We start from the raw sequence: 20,857 nt of genomic DNA, 5'->3' as shown, positions 1-20,857 counted from the left end.
AGGGTGGGAGGTCGGTCATTTGGAGACGGTGCCTGGTTAATCACTGTAAACAAAAGATGTGATCAGAATTGGAAATATGTCTTTGATGTAGTCTATTGGGACCTGGAGATCTCCTTCAGATAATTCAATTTTCGGATAATTGGTATTCAGTAATTGAGCTTCCTCTTTCTAGCCTATCCCTTAATATCTTCTCCAGTAGCTTCTCTACCACTGACGTCAGGCTCACAGTTCTATAATTACCTGGACTATTCCTGCTACCCTCCTTAAACAAGGGGACAACATTAGCAATTCTCCAATCCTCTGGGCCCTTCCCCGTATTCAAGAATGCCGCCAAGATATCTGTTAAAGCCCTAGCTATTTCCATAACGTTCCCTAAGATTCAGTGTAATTTTGAAAATGATTAAAGTAGTCACCTTGATTTGGATTGCTGTTATAACTATTGATTTAAATTATCAAGTGAAAAAGATTGCGCGTAAATCTACTGAAATGAATATATCAACTGGAAATAAAAGATCAAAAACATCCACCTTACCAAGTAATTCATACAGAGAATTTAGAATTGCTCTCCACGACTCTCCTGCTTCCTTCCCAGCTACATCTGTAAAATGGGCTGCACTGCTATACACGTTGAGATGATCAATGCACTCAAGAACTAGATTAATCATTCCCTGCAAGTGAATGTATGAAGATAAATTTGCAGATCACTGTATATTGAATTTTCAGCATTTTTTTAATATGGGTTGTTCTATGCCAATAAAACTTTGGTATTATTATCACAAAAGCGATTTGACAGGTTTTCAAATCAAATAGAAATGAGCTGTATATTGTACATTCGATTCTTTTGCAGTTAACTTATTAACATAACCTCAGATTAAATCATCCGAAGATTAATAATGGGAGTCAAATGCCTCTAAAGGAGAGCTGCTTACCTCTTCCTGGAAGAGATTTTGTCTGTTCTTCAATGCTCTCAATCTGTTCTGTCTCTCTTCATGTTCCAGATGTTCATCAGGTGGCTGAAAGTAACCAATCAGATCCCGCAAGCTCAGGCTGACTGACTCAATGGGCAAATCGATAGCTGTGGACTTCCCTTTTTTATTGAGAGCATCGAGGCCCCTGAAAATACAGCCAAATATTAGCCACAAAAATAAATCCTAATGTCAATGATCATGATGATTGTTTTAAACTTTCATCACGTGAACTTGCTGCCAGAACAATTTGTCAAGTTGATAAAAATTGATAGAAATTCACTTCTTTCATGAAGCAGAATTTTGGTCAATCAGAAGTTTTCAAAGTACTCAATGAAGCTGTAGCAAATTCTAATTAGAAAAAAAAAAGCCTGACGATTCTTTTGACAAGCCCCAAATTTTGTGACAGTAGTTTGAGGACATGTGTGGAGCACTTGCTGGGTTAAGGTTAGGGTTAGGGTTAGGGGCAGGGTTGGGGTTAGGGTAGGGTTCCTGCCTGACATGTCTCTAATTAACCTGCGTGCGCTTGTTTCATTTGAAAACAAAGGTGATTCCTATGATACTCTCACCAGTACAATGTGGACCCTATCAGGGCTCCTTTTTCCTTCAGTGTATTTGACCTTGGACAGAAAGAAAAAGGGTTTAATAAGGCAGGTGATTCTAAGCTTTATAAATTGAGACAGTACAAAAGCTAGGAAATCACAGTGAAACTTTGGAAAACACTAGTACAGCTTCAATTGGAATGCTGCAACAAATTCTGGGCTCCACACTTTAGGAAGGATCCGAAGGCACTGCAGAGACTGCAGAAGGTTTCACAAGAATCATTCCAGAAATAAGAGACTTCAGTTATGCTGATGGTTTGGCAAAATTAGAACTGTTCTCCCTCAAGAAGAAAGGTTAAGAGGATACTTGGCAGACATGTCTGTCCGAACAGAGACAGAAAGGAAAAACCTTCTACTGGTGCAAAGCTCAATAACCAAAGGGCAACAATTTAAAGAGACAGCATATCAAGAAGCTATCTTTATGCAGGAACGGGTTGGGTTCTGGAATGCACTGCCTCAATGTGATGGACAGAGATTGAATTGTGATCTTCAATAGGGAATTGGATTATTATCTGAAGAAAAATAATTTGTTGGGCTGTGGGGAAAAAACAGGGAAGGGTACTAGCAGAGTTGCTCTCACGGAGAGACAGTATGGATACAATGGGCCAAATGGTCTGCTTCTGTGTTATGATTTTCTGGCTCTAAATCACATATCTGCAGGTCATACTAAAGGAGGTTTGACCAGAAATTCTGCTGGTGAGAGCATCATGAGAACCAGCTTCCTATCGAATGGGAGGGGAAAGCTGAGTAATAATTGGCACCAGAAACTGCAGAAAGAAAAGAGACAACAATACTAACAGCATTAGAAAAGTGCCTGGTAGATTTTGCATTTAGAGACATCCAAATAACTGAGGTGAGGGATTTAAAAGTCTATCCCCAACACAAAAGTAAAGCCCTGCTTTTATTTTCTTCCCTTCCTCTAGTCAGTCACTCATTCAATTAATAAAACGCAAGTGCATAGCAACACTAGCATTCTCAACAGGTGTCGTGATGGAGCCTCTGGAGATCTGTCTTCACTGCATTCCCACTGGGGAAATAATTAGAAATATCAGATTATACCTTCAGTCAGGGGAAGTGTGAAGACAAAGTGCATGGAGAATATTTGAATTACACATTGTAAGAGTTAATCAAAATCAGGTATGATTGATACTATAATGAGTTCTGGCAGCTTGTTGGTATGAGGTAGATTAAAGAAGTTGGAGAGATAAGAATTTACAGGTTGATGGAGCTAATGATTCATTTCGCAAAGCAAATGTGTTGTGTTTGGATATTTGAAGCATTTAATTATATGTGACATCCTGTACAAATCCCTGATGGAGGGTTTATGCCCAAAACGTCGACTCTCCTACTCCTCGGATGCTGCCTAACCTGCTGTGCTTTTCCAGCGCCACACTTTTCGATCCTGTACAAATTGCCTTACAAGTCTAAGCGGCCAGTCCTCTGACAGACAAGTCTTCTGTCTCTTACTACAACTGGGACTACTGCTGGCTATCCCCTGTCTGCTTCCTGGCAAGGCCCCATTGTATACAAAGCTGTGAAAGAACACACAGAAGTAACTTTGGACACTACAGTCAACTTGTACTGGCAACCTCTTCCATTCTGCTTCAAGGTTTCCATCTCCAAGTTCATAGGGAGAGGAATGCCGAATAGAATATTGATTGCGCCTATGTGGGGAGAGTTCAACTACCCAAGCTCCCATGGTAACTCACAAATTAGTATCTGAGGTGAAGCTTAAAAGAATGTGATAGCTTTAAAAAACTCAAGGACATCCTGAAATGAATTGTCAAAAACACCGCTTCTGCATATATTTAGAATATGTAAACCACCCATTTTCTATTTCTATTGAGCCTCTGCAGTGTTGATCAGATGTTGAGAAGACATTATGCAAAAATTATCCCATGAACATTTTAATGAAACTTTAGTAAATGTAGTGCTTGCCCAGCCAATAAACTGTAGGCATCACAGGCAGTTTTGCCTACAAATGCAACCAAAAGCCACAAGCCATAGTGTCTTATTCTGTAGTACAAGTGTCATGGCACATCAGTCCAAAAGGTATCAAGCAACATATTAATGAAGCCTAGAACTTACTGTTGGCAACATTAGTACACAAATGGTTAATGCATTAATATGAATTTGCTGCCTGCAGTTTTGACAGAGGGATTGAACCATGATGAATAAATTGATATCTTTCAAACACTGAACAGAGATATGTTATAGAAAAGCAATAAAATGTTAGGAATACATGTATACTTATGGATTATGAAAAACCGAAATATGGATTGATTTGAACATTTCTGGGTTAAAGAAGATTTAACTTTTCTCTCTCTCTCTCTCTCTGTGAGACTCCCAGTTAGCAAGAGACATGCCTTAAGGCAAAACCAATGAAAAGCTCTCTCTCTGAGTGAAATACTTTGAAAACCTGATGAAGTTTCAAATCTCAGGTCTCCTAACAATTGCCCGCTGAATATGAAATCTGGTCTGAAGACCGTCCATCATTCTGTAGCTGTCAGCAATTTGATTTCATTAAAGGGATCAAAGGAACTAGGAGAAATCAATGCATTCTAGTTTATGAATTTTTACATTTGACCAACAGTGGAATTGTACCTTTCTCGCCTATTTTTTTCTGACCCTGAATAATTCTGCAAAGTTGTGTTATCTTGTCTTGTCTGTGAATTACTCTGTGGGTTTGGGGTTAAGGGGATATCGTTTAAGTCTGAATAATAGCATCACAGAATTAATAGAGTCAAAAACAGCACAGTAAAAGCCCTTCAAGCCATCAGGTGATCCAAGAGATGACTTGGAGTTGTGGGATTCTAGAAAACTGCTTTAAATCTGCTCTGGTGCTACTGTACATGTTTATAAGAACCAACTCATACTCAAAAGAAAGCATACCTAATAAACCTGTTGAAGAGAAACACTGTGCTGCGGATAACCCGGGCTGTCCTTGATTCTTCATGCTGGGAACGTGAAAGAGTTAAGCCATCATCCATGTGGCCTTCATGATGCATTATGGCCTAAATGAAAAACATTTTTATTCCAGTCAGATATCAACAATTTATGTTTGCACCTGTTGCCTTATTTTTTTTCTCTGATTACAGAGGAATCTGCAAATAAACATTATCACATCATCAGAAGGCAGCGATGGTCTTCCTAGGTAAAAACAAGGACTGCAGATGCTGGAAACCAGAGTCTAGATTAGAGTGGTGCTGGAAAAGCACAGCAGGTCAGGCAGCATCCGAGGGACAGGAAAATTGATGTTTCGGGCAAAAGCCCTTCACCAGGAATAGAGCCTCTATTTCTGATGAAGGGCTTTTACCCAAAACGGTGATTTTCCTGCTCCTCAGATGCTGCCAGACCTGCTGTGCTTTTCCAGCACCACTCTAATTTAGCGATGGTCTTCCTGCCACACCACCAATTGACATCCTTTTACATGGGTGATTCAGTCCTGCTTAGAAGCTTCATCCTTCCAATAAGACTTTCAAATGTAGAAACAGAAGTAGACCACTCAGCACATCCAGAATGTTCCACCATTCAATGAGGTCATGGCTGAACTGATAATCCTCAACTTCACTTTCCTCACAACCGACAATTCCCTTACTGATTAAAAGATTATCTGTCTCAGAATATTCTTGATGACAGCTTCAATGGCCCTCTGCAGTAAAGAACTCCACAGATTCACTACCTGCTCAGAGAAAAAATTCCTTTTCATCACCATCTTAAATGTGTAATCACTCATTCGGAGGTTATGCTGTCTGGTCGAGACTCCCTCACAAGATGAAACAGTCTTTCTGCATCTAATCTGTCATGTATTAATTGTATGTTTTAATAAGGTTGCCTGCCATTCTTCTATATTCCAACAAGTACAGGCCCAATCTACTCAACCCATTCTCATAAAGACAGTCCTTCTAAAGCTGGTATCAGCCCAGTGAATCTTTTCTGGACTGCTCATAATATCAGGAAATCTTTTGTTCAATAACTGGTCACAGTGTTCCAATTGTGGTCTGACTAGTGATTTGTATAGATTTAGCAAAACCTTCCTATTTTTACAGTCCATTCCTTTTGAAATTAAGGCTAACATTGCATTTGCCTTCCCTATTACCCACTGAACTTGAATGCTAGCCTTTTTGTGATTCATGGATGAAAACTCCCAAATCCCGCTGTCCCTTTGTTTGCTGTGGTCTTTCTCCATTTAAATAATATTCAGCTCTTCTATTCTTCCTGCCCAACCTACATTTCCCCATTGTATTCTATCTGTCAAGTTTCTGTCCGCTCACTTAACCTGTTTCTATCTATCTGTAGACTCTTTGGGTCATCCTCACCACTTGCTTTCCCACCTATTTTGAGTCATCCACAAACTTGGCTATAATGCATTTACTTTCATCATTCAAGTCATGAACATATGTTGCAAATAATTAAAGCCCCAGCACTGATAACAGTGGCACAGCACTAGTTACAGGTTGCCATTCTGAAAATGTTCACATTCTCCTAACTCTGTTTTCTGGTAGGTCATCCCTCATTTATCCATGTCAATACATTACCTCGAACACCATCAGTTTTTATCTTATTGAGTAGTCTAATAAGTGATACCTATCATTGTACAGTGAGTGGCAGAATCGTTAAGAGTATTGATATGTAGAGAGATCTGGATGTGTAGATCCACAGATCACTGAAAGTGACAGAGCAGGTAGATAAGATAGTAAAAAAGGCCTATGACATGGAACGGGCATTGAGTATAAGGATAGACAAGTTATGCTGCAGCTTAATGAACCTTAGTTAGGCTACGCTTGGAATATTGCATACAGTTCTGGTCACCACACCACCAGAGGATGTGAATGCTTTGGAGAGGATAAAGAAAAGGTTTATCAGGATGTTGCTGGTATGGGGGGCTTTACCACCACCAAACACCTCCCCAGTGACTGCCACTGCATGGCTTTCCTTTCTGTTATCAATAAACTGTGGCCTGAGCCTCTGAATGGTCTTGTTAACAGCAGCAGCTGCCACCAGCTCTACAGTGACCCTGATAAACAATGAAAAGTGGACAGCCTCTAATTAGTCACAATGATCTACAGGCAGAAATTCCCCAGTCTGGGGACCTTGATTCTAATGAACATCTGTCCACCACCCAGTCACACTCCAGATTGGAACCTAATTCATTGGGCCTTCCAGAAAAAAATAGATTATGAAAGATCCACACTGGCCCTATAGCACGTCACCTACATTAAACTACACCCAACATTTAAGTTGGAAAGAGGCAATTAGAAATGCAGTCATGTCACCAACATCCAGAAGAAAAGACTTACTTTACGTTGAACAGTTCCCATCCGAGCTGATTTTGCATCAACAGACTGATAGGTGAGCCAAAGTCCAGTGTCTAGGTGCTGAATAAAGCACACCGAATCTCCATATTTAACCTCTGGAGATCCCATTCCATCTACCTCTTTTCTTATTCCTGTATCCAGTTTTTCCTGAAAGTAGAATTATATCATTTTAAATATTTTTTTATTGCACAAATATACAAATCAAATTAGTGACTTTTCATCAGCAGTCATTAGTTTTACCCAACCATTAACAAAAAGCAGTTAAACCTGCAAAAGACACATACTGGTCTGACTCAGCTTGTACACTTCAAAATGGAGTTCCAGTACGACAAATATATTCATTTCAAGGTATTACTATTTTTCACTGCTTTTCTCCCTCTAGGCAAAGTCCATGATGAATCGCCACCACTGAATGCATCAAACCCTATCTAACTCAAGATAATACTAAGTGCATTTATGTGACCTGTTCTCTGTTCTCATCACAAAAATCTTTATGCCATGTTATCACATAGTAAAAGTCATGGCTAGAAAATATTTCCTGAATTTCCACTTTCAAAACTGAACACAGTTCTCTAGACAAGGATCTACCTGAACACAGAACTCCAGATGAGGAGCTGGTCAAGGTTATTTTAGCTGTTACATGCCTTTCTTTCCTTTGTAATTTAGGCCCCTGGGATGAAGATCAATATTCTATTAGAGATTTGTTTATATTTTTGAGCCTGTCCAATGATTTTAAATGGTTTGTGTGCTTTATTCCCACATTCTTTTGTCCCTTTACATTTTCTAGTAAATTGCACCACTGAATGTTGGAAGCCCACTTGAATCTCAATTTTGATAGATAAATGCAAGAATTAATATAGCACTGCATTATACAGAACAGGAGAGGGCCATGCTTTAATTCATGCATTGAGTTAGCTCACAGCTAGGATGAAAGTGAGAGTTATTACTATTGGCTTCAGCACTCCAGCCATGTGTGAGGATGAATTTGTTCAGATCTTTAACTTATTAATATTAGTCAATCTGTGCACGCATAAAGCTCAGGCAAATGAAGGATTGTGATGATCCCTGGGAAGAAATGACATATGGCCTCAGGCATGAAAAATGACTGAGAAATGTTATCAGACTGCTCCCAGAAAGCAGGGAGCAAGACTCAAGTGCCAGTCATGGTCTTTTCACTCTGGTTGCTATACCAACTGGCAGATCCAGAAACCTGCAACAGAGGACTTGTAAGACTCAATTAATTAGTTTATTTATTGGTGGTGCCAAATTTACCAATCAGGCAAAATTGAGTACAAGCAATGGTGTGACTTCCCTTCCTCTGATGGTCATAGCATGCAGGGAAATGCCTCACTTGCATTCAGTTAGTCATCTCAATGTAACCAGGCCGTCGGCACAGGAATGTTTTAACCGGAGAGCTAGCTAGACCTGTTGCATATTTAGCTGCCGATTGTAAAATCCCATCAGGCAAAAACCCACAGAGGACTGTGGTCTGTCATGAAAGGGAGTCTGCAATACCTGCAGGATTTATGGTGACAGACAGGAGATGTGGTGAATTGGGAAAAAATAATAAAAGTAGGCAAGGATTGATTAATAAGAGGATTTAAGCCCTTAAAATGATGCGACAAATACATCTGCATGGTTTTGATTCTTGCCCACAGGCCTCTGCAACAATTATTCAGCAGCAGTGTCAGAGCTTAAACCACAGCCCCAATCACACCATCTGCAAGACTTTGGAAAAGCAGACATTTTAAACTTAAACCACATTTATCCTCAGAATAGGAGATCCCAGCACATTTACAAAATAATAATCACAGAGAGGGTCAGATAACATTAGAACTGCCCCTTCTGCCAGGATATCCAAAACACCTCAAAATGAATTGTGTGCAAATTGTCTGGTGCATTTGCTACATAACAATGATCATTATAATCCAAAAGTATTTCATTAGCAGTAAAGTGCTTTGAGATGTATAGTGGTTGTGAACAGCATAATAAATACAATTCTTTTGTAAAACTCAGTTTCAAGACCTCTTTGCGAGCAACAAGTGAAATGACAGCTCCCAATATCCAACATATTCTCACTCCTAAAAATGTTCCTACAGAATAACAATAAGATAGGTTTGGATTGACTGTTGTTTTTCAGGAACTAAGAGCCACTGTACAGAACACAGCAAAATGATAGTGCTTTTGGCATAACATCAACATTCTTAACCAAACTCAGCATCACAGCCAAAATTTATTTGAAAAATTGCGGTGGACAAATAACAGTATCTCTGAAGTGATAACTGAACCACCATATAAAAACACATGAAAGAGTTGTGCTTTTGAGAATAAATTTTCAGGCAAAACAGGGTCAACTTTTACATGAGTAATATTTTTGAAGAGGTTGAAATTCATGCTGGGCTTTTGGAACTGCCATAATGCTGAGCATTATACACTGATGGTAGTTGCTGGCCATGGTGCTGAATGTAGCACCAAACAGCTGTCCCAGGATATCCACTGACATTTCTGACACTGAATGAGAAAACAGCAATTATGAAAATGTACTCCACAGGTTCCCAACACTGCTCCATAAACTAATTGAAAATGTAAGTATTTTTGGGTGAAACATCGAAGCCAGTGAGGATAGTTGAAGTTTACATGAGATCAATTATGACTTGAATTTATATGATCTTAAAAAATGATTTGACCCCTAGGTCCTAATATGTGAATTAATCCCAGTCACCGCAATGCTTGTAGTCTCAATACTCCTATAATATAGAGGACTAAACCAGATGAGGTTCCTGCAGGCACTCATTAACCCCACGGCCACTGCAAGTCTGCTTGTGCAGAGATTAAGTGAAAAATAGATCGGACTTTGGACAACACTGAATGATGCTGCCTCTCAGGTGATGAATGGCTGCCTGTGTGAGGTATATGGGATCAACAGGAATACATTAACCTGTATGCAACAAGAATGCACCTTCACGTTAAGAGCAGCAGAAAATGTTTGCATCAAAAAGAAACACAAAAAGCAAAGGGGAAAAGTACCAATTATTGTACAGGCAACACTCTGTGTATAAATTATTCAACAAGTAAAAGAAAAATAGTTTGCAGGGTTTAATTATTTTAATAAGTTTGGGCAAAAATTAAGTACGTTAATGATATGAATGATAGAGTCTCAAAGCGGTTTGACATTTTCAATACTTAAGATAATTAATTGTTAAGCATTAAATTTAAATTCAGGAATAAATTGGAAAAAAGATAAATGCCAGGAATTTCATTGGGTGTTGTCTCAGTTGACCATCATAATTTAGGCAAAAACTTAATGGACAGGTCACCAGGCCTTCTCTCAATCTGCCTTTGAGATTGCAATTGACGTTTGAGGAAGGTTTCAGTGCTAAATCTTAGAACTGCATGCTTGGTTAATTTTTGCAATAATTAAGAGAATTCATTGAGTTTTTGACATGTATTTTTTGGGGAAAAACCTGGCCAAACTTTAATTGATGGCAAGTCATTGACTACAGATGAAGCCTGCATAAACAATGCCACCCTGATGTGCGTGGGAGAACTACTGTAATCAACATGTTACTGTGACATATGGCACATTCATATTAATGTGCTTCAATAACAACAGATTGGAGAACAAGCAGTAACTCATCCTCTATTCAATGCACTCACACTGCCATGCTGATCACAAAATTGACAGAAGGGAGACATCTAACCATTGGAAAATAACTCATTTTCTGTCCATTTTTGGGGGGCATTATTTCAAATTTAGGGGCTGGCTTTAAAATTGAGATATTTTTTCTCTCAAAGGTTTATGCAATTTTGGAACTGTCTGTCTCAAAACACAGTGTAGGTGAGTGTCATGGAATATTGAGAGATTGTCTCCCCATATGGGAGAGTCTCCGACCAGAGGGCATAATTTCAGTATGTGGAGGAATTTCTTCTCTCAAAGGGTAGTGAATCTGTGGATTTTTTTTTAATTGCAAAAGGCTGTTGAGGCTGGGGCCATAAGTATATACAAGGCTACGATAGATTTTTAATCAGTAAGGGAAAGGGCAGGAAAGTTGTATTGAGGATTATTAGACCAGCCCTGATCTCACTGAATGGTAGAACAAACTCAAAGGGCTGAATAGCCTTATGTTTGTTTATTCAGTTCTTCCTTTTTTGCTCACACCTGGTGTTTTGTGGAATCCAATCCATGCAATTCCTATTTTCTTTGCAAAGTAGCTAAGCCTAAATTGTCTCTTGAGCTTTTCTCTTTTAAGTTGAAGTCTAAGTTGCTTAATTTCATAATTTGTACAAATACACAAAATAGCTTCAGTTTCACAGGCTGAGCAAGCACATTAATTAAGTCAGATCACTTGACAAGTATTTTGGAATACCTTGGACAATCTGAAGCAGAAAGCTGTGCTTTTTACATCAGCCTTTTCTTTGCCCATTAACAGAAGGCCTTTCTCATCAATGAGGCTCAAGTACTTCCCTGTTGTAACATGTCTCAGTCGGAACGGCTGACCCCACCTGATATGGCTTCCACTCCACCTGGAAGGAGAAGTTATTTCACACGATGTAATATCAAATGAATATCAAGTCAGTGAAACGACAAACAACACCCAGTCAATGGGAATGAATCAAACAAGTCACAAACAACAGTAAGTAACCTGATTTACTTATCATCTTGTTTCCAATGCTGCTCAGAGATCGTTGCTCCATTGCAATGTAATGTTGGCTTTTTATATAACTTACTTTCACATCTGTTACTGTTTGCACTTTAACAAAGAAACAGTGCCCTCTCTACATGAAATATCCATGTTTCAATCCATCTAGTTCCATTACGATCAAGTTGCTTTTTCCAAAACTATAACATTTGTAAAACATAATAGTTTATATTGGATGACATATAGAGAGAGAGTGCAATTCAGACCAGTTTCTATCCATACAGTACATGAGATACCTCACTGCATTACCATCACAGGTTCTGAGCACAATGTATATTTACATATCATGTCAAACATTCTCTAGTGGATATGCCCTGAATGCTTTTACATGGATTCCAGTCCTTTGGTGCAGGGTGGCAGGAGGGCCTCAAACAGTACGCTTTCCTCATTGAACCTATGTGATAGCTGCCCTGAATTTCATTGCATCCCATAGTACATTATCCTGGACCTTGGAATGTGCCAGTCTGCAATGATTTGTTGTCTGAAACGTTCTATTTTGGCAACACCAGCAAATTCTGTGCAGCCCAAAGACCTTCTTTAACCAAATTAGTGGTTCTCCAGCATTAGTTGGTATTCCTGCATGTTACATGGGTCAGCATGTAGTGGGCCAAACAGAGGTTTGTTGTGGAATTCCCACCTCACTAAAATGCCAGTGTCAATATATCATTAATTACACAATAAATGGTATCGGTTACACCTGATACTGCTCAGCACAGATTGCAATAATAATCATATTGAATAAATAAGTGACACCTCATGACCTCATACACTTAATCCTGTTTTACAGGTGTATGCATGTACTTACAGGTAGTGGATCACTGGAATCTTGTATAGTAATAATAGTGACTACCCTTTAAACAAGCCAAGGCTTACAGCAAGCAAATCATGTTGGACTTTTACATCAACAGCATGGCATGGAGACAGACATGGAATCTTGCACCACCAGCCCATGGCTGATTCCCAGCTCCATTCCACTCCCTGACTACATCATGGACATCGGATGGGGAGGGGTGAATTTGGTCAAAAGGGCTATGCAGGCGTATGACCAATTTAGGTATCGAAGAGTCTATCAGGGCTATTGTCAGAAGCCAACTGCAGGTGGTAACAAAGATGCCCAGTTCTGGAAGTCTTTTATATTAGAGACTGGTACAAGATACAGGAATGAGAATGTTTTATAATGAGGTGATTCATATTTGTGCAGTGATGCATTGTTTTCAGCAATTCAATGCTGTTCAAGTGATAACCTGGATATGGACTGGGAATGATATAGTCCTGTTTCCTGCATTCCTGTTGCATTTAGGCTGCCATAAACAATGAAAAGAAAACATCCAAGGCCTTTACCCAGGTTTTATTGAGATAAGTGTACCAAGGATCAAAATATAAAGCCAACCACCACAGGTCATTGAATAGACAGACTGAAAAGTGGACTGTCCATTTTGGTTAGATCCATGTCATTTAATGTACTCTACAAGGATCAGGGCTCACAACAGTTTAACTCCAGACATTTTAACACCATTGGGAGAAAGTGAGGACTGCAGATGCTAGAGATCAGAGTCGAGAGTGTGGTGCTGGAAAAGCACAGCAGGTCAAGCAGCTTGTTTTGGGCATAAGCCCTTCATCAGATCCAAGGAGTAAATATCATCACCAATCTGTCCTGGTCTATCTATGTCAATGCTACAGCCAAGAAAGCACACCAAAGCTTCTACTTCCTCAGAAGGCATGTCCACAATTACTCTTACCTATTTTTATAGATCCACTATAGAAGGCATTTTATATGGATGCATCACAGCTTGGTATAGCAACTGCTCTGCCCAACACGGCAAGAAATTACAGTGAGTTGTCAACACAGCCTAGTCCATCACTAAAACCAGCCTTCCTTCCACTGACTTTGTCTACACTTGTTGCTGCCTAAGGAAATCAGCCAACATAATCAAAGACTCAACCCACCCTGGTTATACTCTCTTCCATCCTCTTTCATTGGGCAGAGGATATACAAGTTGAAAACACGTACCAGCAGATTCAAGAACAGCTTCTTCCCACTGTTATCAGACTTACAGAAACGAACCTCTTATATATTAGAATTGATCTTTCTCCACACCTTCTCTGTAGCTGTAACACTATATTCTGCATTCTGTTCTATCACTCTGAAGTACTTATGTAATTATGATTTGGCTGGGTAGCATGCACAACAATACTTTTCAATGTATCTTGATACATATGACAATAATAAATCAAATCAAATCAAACATAATCATCATAGGCCCCTTGTCAGGCTCTCTGCAGCAGCAAAATTTCCCATTATTAACTCAGAGGGCAGATGGGAATGATTTAGGATTTCTGGCCTCCACTATCAGGATAATCAATTAGACTTAGCAATTATCTATGCAGCCACAATATAGTGGTGGGTCAGAGATTAAATGGGAGCCATACAGGTCTGAGGTGGCAGCCCAATAAATCCTATCAGAATTTATCAACAGCCTTACAGCAGATGGGCTGTCTAACTGTCATTATCCCAGTGGCACTGGCAGTGAAAGTAGCTGCTGGCTTCTAACTATCCAAAAGTACTTCAGTCACCAGGGACCCAAATTAAGGGGGAGAGCATTGATTCCATCAGGTCTCCTCCACAGAACTGATGGAGGTTCTCCAATCATTAGGTGGGACTCCAGTCTGCCCCACAAAATCCAGCCCATTGTTTATGAAAGTACAGTGATTCTAACGAGGGCCAGGTGGATCTCATTGAGTATGGAGATTCTTGATTGGGGCTATGACCTGGGCCAATCAGGGAGCCCTGGCTGATAGATAGAAACAGGGGTTTCAGACAGTCACCTCACTCGTGGAACTGGCTCTGCGCTAGCTGGTGTGTGTGTGTGTGTGTGTGTGTGTGTGTGTGTGTGTGTGTGTATATATATATATATATATATATATATGTACATATGTATATATGTACACAGTTTATTTCAGATGACAGATGAATGCATCAAACACCTTCACAATTCTTTCCCTGACCTCCTTGTAATCACTCCCACTGGTTCCACAGGTCAAGCTTGCCTGCAGCATGAATATGCAAGAACAGAAAGGAGATTTAGCTGTCAAACTTTCACTCCAGATCAACCTGTTACTAGTCCAGTTCTGTCAAAATAAGGGTAATCATAGAATCTCTACACTGTGGAAAGAGGCTATTAGGCCCATTGAGTCTGCACAGACCCTCCAAAGAACATTCTACCAAGACCCACTCCAGCCCCATAACCTCACATTTACCCATGGCCAATCCCCTTAACCTGCACATCTTTGGACTGGGAGAGAAAACTGGAAGCCAACACAGACACGTAGACAACATCCAAACTCCATACAGACAATCACCCAAGGCTGGTCTCTTGTGCTGTGAGGCAACAGTGCCAACCACTGAGGGTCCTTCTTTTTTAAGATGCAAATCAAAATACAAAACCCTTCACACCGTGTCAGTAACTTAACAAGCAATGTAGAAAGACTGCTCCTAATTGTTTCATTCAGCAAAGTCTTAAATATGTTATTGAAGACCAAACTAATAATGACAGGAAACAGTACTGCCATATACTTGCAATGTTTGGTGCAGTTCGCCACTGGAGGAAATCTTTCTCCCTCATTAGTAACATATTCTATTTGATCCAGATATACATGGTGAAGTGTGCACAAATATTTAACTTTGTCAATAAACCAAACAGAGAATTCTCCATTGGCATATTTATAGAATTTCTTCATTGTGTCTATGTATGAGAACGAATCATCCATCATTTACAATATTTCAGCTGCATAATTTCCATTACAGAAACCATTCTTCAATAACAAAGTTCTCTAAGGTTTCAACCCATAACTCAATGCAACTATTGTCATAGCATTTTTATTAATTGCATTTTTGAACTTTGTTTATAGCATAATTTTCCCACTGAACCAATCTATTTCAACTGACCTCAAATTGAGTTTCAAGCTCAAAGGATTTAAAGGAAACTATCTGCGGTACGTCCCTAGGTTTAGTGCCAGCTATATATCCCATTTTCATCATTCAGTTTATTGAAATTCACATAATTCTGGTGGTTGCCTGTGGAGTTTTAACAAGTAACGTTGTAACAGTCCAGTGCTGTGGTTCATAGCCCATTGATTTATTGGTCTATTCCACTGTAAAATGACAGAAGTGCAAGTTGCCAGTAATTTGCCTATCAGTGGTGATATGTAATAAGTGGCATTAAGACCTCAACTGAAAATGAATGTAGCCTTGCATTGTGTCCGCAGTTTCTGAAGCAAATTCCTGATCTCACTGAGAAGTGTTTCCTCACAGGAAAAGCAAATAAAAGCTGAAAAACACTTATTCAATTTTAATAAGACTGATGGAAACACTGAACAGCAGCCCCAAATTCCCTCTCAAATATGGCAGGCCTTTATAACTCAGGAGACTGATTGTGAGAGCGGATTAAAACAAACAGGTGTTTCCTTTCTTAGGAACTCCTATAGTTTTCATGTCTTTGTAGCATTGACAGCACATCTTGTGGGAAAACAGAGCATGGGTAGCATTGAAAATAAAGGCTCTGTTGGCACACTTTGACAGGTTGCAATCCAGATTGTCCTCCATTTAATGTCTTCCATTTGATGTAGAAAATGCCGGACCAATGGTGGACTGCAGGGAAGAACCAGCCAGTCCAGAGATGAAGGTGTGATATTGAAGACATCAGGACTAATACCAATTCATGGTTTGAATGAATCAACAAAGGATAAACTGTGACACACAAAAAGCAGCAGCAATAATTCTCTGGCATAAACTATTAGAGGACAAGAACAAAATTATACCACAATTGAAAGCAATTAGCCATGTATTTGAAAGGAGGGAGTTGAGATTACATAGACAAATCTGCTTTGACACCTACTTGATAAACGAGATGCTTTATGCCACAAGGATAACTTGGATGCCCTACAGACAAATTAACTGACACTCCTGACTGTATCTGTCAGCCAGTGCTCCTTGATTGAACCAGGTTAACAACCACAACCAGGGAACTCAAATTCTATTAGATCCACCTGGCTGACATTGTTTCAATCACTACAGAGATGAGAAGGAATTTTTCTCCTAGGGATATTAATCTTTGGAAATCATAGATACCAGTATAGCCTTGGCTATTTAATATACTCAAGGTCGTAATAAACAGATTGTTTGATCTACATGAGCTTAAGATAACAGGGGTTACTTCGTAAAGTAGATTTAAAGCCACAATTAGATCAGTCATGATTTTACTGAATGATGAAGCAGATTTGATGGCCCAAATGGCTCTTTTTTTCTTAAGTTCTTATATTCTTACATTAACAAACTCTATGCAGTAAATTTTATACTCCCTAACAGCACTAATGCTGGGACTTTGTGAAGAGACACTTATCGTTGCAAGTGTAAAGTCTTTTCAATGGCCAAAATGCTCCTTGCCCATCACGAGGCAACTCAGACATGATACGCAGCATGCAGCAAATTAGCCATTTTAAAGCTCACTAAAATCTCAGACTCTGTGACCTGTGAAGGAATATGGAGAATATTTCTCAAATTTGGCTGCCCTCAGAGGTTTTGTCATCATTCTCTGCCCATCCACAATGACATGTAAACCAACAGAACCATCACAGACCTAGCGCAACCCTCTTCTTCATCATCCTCACTGCAATACTGGACCTCACCTCAATTAAATTACCCAAAGAACTGGAGATAATTCACATAACAGACAGAAAACTGTTCAATCCAAATTGCTTTCAAAAGCAAAGCCACTCCAGTTTCAGTCACTGAACTCAAATACGCTGATGATGCTGGTGTACAAATTCATGTAGAAACTTAGCTTCAGGTGACTCTTTTTCTCTGAAGCTTTCTCAAAACATCTGGAAAGTCGATACTCTCTTTCAACCAGCTATCATTGCACAACATTTCCTCCAACAATCCCCTCCCCAAACAATTAATTTAAATGGCGAGATGCTGGAAAGTTTGGATCACTTTCCATCACCTCCTAACCCATCAAACTGGAGTGCTAGGATGTCATCCTCAAACTCAAAGTAGTGCCTGAGAAAGAGGAAGGACTCTTATACAATTTTGAGGCATGAAGAGCAGAGAGTGTGCCATGTACACTCCATCCATTGATGAAAGGTGTAATGATTGAAAGTGGACACTCGTCTCAACAATGGAAAACCTAGTCAACAAAATCCATCATCATCTCCAATGAGAACAAGAGTATTTGAGCATCAGGATCACAAACCTGAGACTAAGGTCATACAGGGTCAGAGAACAAAGACCCTATGCTCCTACATGTTTTGGAGGCTAGATCAACCTACCACAGGCACCTCAAGCATTAGAAAAGTACCATCAGCAAATACGCTTGCAAGATCCTCCAAATCTGGAGGCCATCAGTCAGCAGCATCCTCTCCCAGGTCAACAATGCCCACCATCAAAGTGCCAATCATTCGAAGTCAGCACCACTGGGCAGGATATATTTCTCAGAGGCCTGTCACCAGACTCCTGAATAGCTGTTCTGCTTGGAAATCAGTCATTGCAGGAGACTCCCAGAGGACAGCAGAAATGCTTTAGCAATATTCTCAAAGCATCTCTGAAGAAATCAAACATTCCAACCAAACTCTGACTTGGAATCAACCAAAATGGAGAAGTTTCATCTGGGAAGGCACCTAATACATCAAGAGATTTCTTCAGCAACATGCAGAAGTGATTTGACAGACTGTGTGCAAATTTCCAACCAGCTCATCCATCCAACCCTCCAAGTGCCAATTGTCTCTTATATGTGGCAAAGACTAAAGATTTACTAACCACCTCAGAACCCATCAAACTGGAGTGCTAGGGTGTCATCCTCAAACTCAAGGTAGTGCCTGAGAAGGAAAAAGGACAGCTACACAATTTTGAGGCATTAAGAGCAGAAAGTGTGCCACGTACGCTCCATCTATTGATGAAAGGTGTAATGCTTGAAAGGAATTCTTTCTGCTTCTCCAAATTCCAGTGTGAGGATTATGAATACAACACGTGGCTCTGAAAAATCTTTGCATTTGCCAACAGCTTATCCACCAAGTCTTCTACATCTACCCCTTCTTCCCATATATTCCAGATTTCCCATAGGCTCGATTGATAATCTCCTGTGAATGGTAGTTTACTAATAAGATGTAAATAAATCCACCCCACATTATGGTTACAATCTCACCTCTGTCCACCGAGTATTTACCCACAGATTACAATTAATTTGTATTACTTAAATGACCTTGATACACTTTCAACACGACTTCAATTTTGAATAATCGCATTTTTAACTTTACAGTTGAAATGTATATTCATACACATCATTTTTATTCAACTAAAGCAAATCATGACTTTTGTCACTTACGCAACCCTCAGCATCTCTAGCCTCCACAGTGACCGAGCATGAATGGACACTGCTCCACCTTCATAATGAACCGTCCTAGAAGGAAATTGCAAAGAGACACAATTGAACACATTCTTGTTATTAATGTTGAGGCATTCCATAATTTTAATACATCTTATTTACAATAAATCATTAAAATATGCAAACTGCGACAACTTAAACTTACTTTGATAATAATTATTTGAAAAATTAAGGAACTAAGTAATCAATACTTTTTATGGTATCTCTACGTCTGAGCCATACTGCCCACGTTCAAGACATACTTGCACCAGATATGTATCAGAACAAGTTGATTAAAAATTTCTGGAAACATTTAAGAAGGAAACTGAAGAATAGGTTTTCCATTACATCGAACCTTTGGTTCCTTTCAAGATTAAAAATGAACATTTTCTGTCATGTGTTTTTAACACACTGTTCTCAAGTTTAAAGTAAACAGATTGATGGTTTTGTCACAATAGCAGAGATGTCTATTAAACCTGCCAGAAGGAATATGTGAACTAAGGAGTCCTGACTCCTTTGTGAAAATTACCTGTATTGACATTTCTAACATATTCTGTGCGTTACTGACAGTGCTGCACATAGAGACCAGAGGAACTCTTACACGTTGTAAACACAATACAATGAAGAATTGTTCCAGTTGACATGTTTCTTGGCAAAATCCCTCAGCTTAGCTTTTTAACAGATCAGCAGACATTTGACTGAAATTCCTTTACTCATTATTTCACCAGTCTTTAGCTCATTTATATTAAGTAGATTACTCACATTTGTTACTGATTGCTCAAAATTATATGTTAAATAGAATACTTACATTTACATTTCCCAACTTCATGTAACATTGTCTAAAGCAAAACAAATTGTTGCATTGTTTGAAGTATTTATAAACACCATTGCACCGTGCAGGGATTATATTGCACAGAGGTGTCCCTTCAGCATTCTAGCTGACCCATTTCTATCAACCAGCTTCACACATTGATTCTAAGTAGGTCTATGTAACACATTTTCAACCTGTATCAAATATACATTTGACTTTAAAACAAAGTCACGGCACCTTCGATGTCAGCAAGCTGAACTGGATTTTCCTTCAATTTTGCTAAATCATGTCATCTAACTTCCCAAACTTGGCCTCACCAAAACCTCTACTTGTTACCTCCATACTCACTGGCCCACTTTTGCAACTGGTCCAAATGTACATTCCTTCATGAATGTGAGAGAATAAAAAATCTGGTACCCAGCTACACGAGGAGATACTAGGGTGAAATGTTAACAATTTGGTCAAAGAGGTAATTTTCAGGAATATTTTAAAGGAGGAAAGAGAGTTGGAGAGGTAAGGATTAAGGAGATAGTTCAAGAGCTTAGAGCCTTATAAACTGAAGGAGTAGCTTACAGTGGTGAAGCAATTAAAATTGGGGATGATCTAAAGGTAGAATTAGAGGACTGCAGACACCTTGAAGAGTTTGAGACTGAAGGATAGTACAAAGATTGAGAGGGAGAAAGCTGTATCATGACTTGAAAGCAATGATGAGCCTTTTAAAATTGACATGCTGCTGAGCCAGAAGCCTATCTAGGTCAGTGCGCATGGAGTGGTGGATAAATAGGACTTAGTACAAGTAGGGACATGCCAGAAGAGTTTCGTATAAACTCAAGTTTATGGCGAGTACAACCTGGAAAACCATCCAAGAATGGAATAGTCATACATGATGAAAGTTTCAGCAGCAGATGAACTGATGCAGAGGAAGAGGTAGGCAATCTTAAAGAGAGGTAGATCAGTGATGTTAGTGGTGGTGTGGATATGCGATTGGAAACATATCCCAGAGTCAAATATGACACCAAGGCAGTGAATAGTCAGGTTCAGTT

At 39.3% G+C, this 20,857-nt stretch overlaps 1 protein-coding gene across 1 annotated transcript in view; it reads right to left on the bottom strand.

Moving 5' to 3' along the window:
• The window catches only part of ryr2a (ryanodine receptor 2a (cardiac)), a 749,067-nt gene that overhangs the window by 409,243 nt on the left and 318,967 nt on the right, over positions 1–20,857 (bottom strand). Inside the window, exons 9-14 of the mRNA XM_043695572.1 lie at positions 18,965–19,039; positions 11,253–11,409; positions 6,868–7,032; positions 4,460–4,581; positions 930–1,113; positions 533–668 (exon numbers count right to left, since the gene is read on the bottom strand). Of these exons, the coding sequence (XP_043551507.1) occupies positions 533–668; positions 930–1,113; positions 4,460–4,581; positions 6,868–7,032; positions 11,253–11,409; positions 18,965–19,039 (839 nt within the window). The remainder of the gene's footprint in view (positions 1–532; positions 669–929; positions 1,114–4,459; positions 4,582–6,867; positions 7,033–11,252; positions 11,410–18,964; positions 19,040–20,857) is intronic.

This window comes from Chiloscyllium plagiosum, chromosome 9, assembly GCF_004010195.1.
Source record: "Chiloscyllium plagiosum isolate BGI_BamShark_2017 chromosome 9, ASM401019v2, whole genome shotgun sequence".
Taxonomy (NCBI): Eukaryota; Metazoa; Chordata; class Chondrichthyes; order Orectolobiformes; family Hemiscylliidae; genus Chiloscyllium; species Chiloscyllium plagiosum.
The sequence above is the reverse complement of the archived record's forward strand: the minus strand, read 5'-3'. Positions and strand labels throughout refer to the sequence as shown.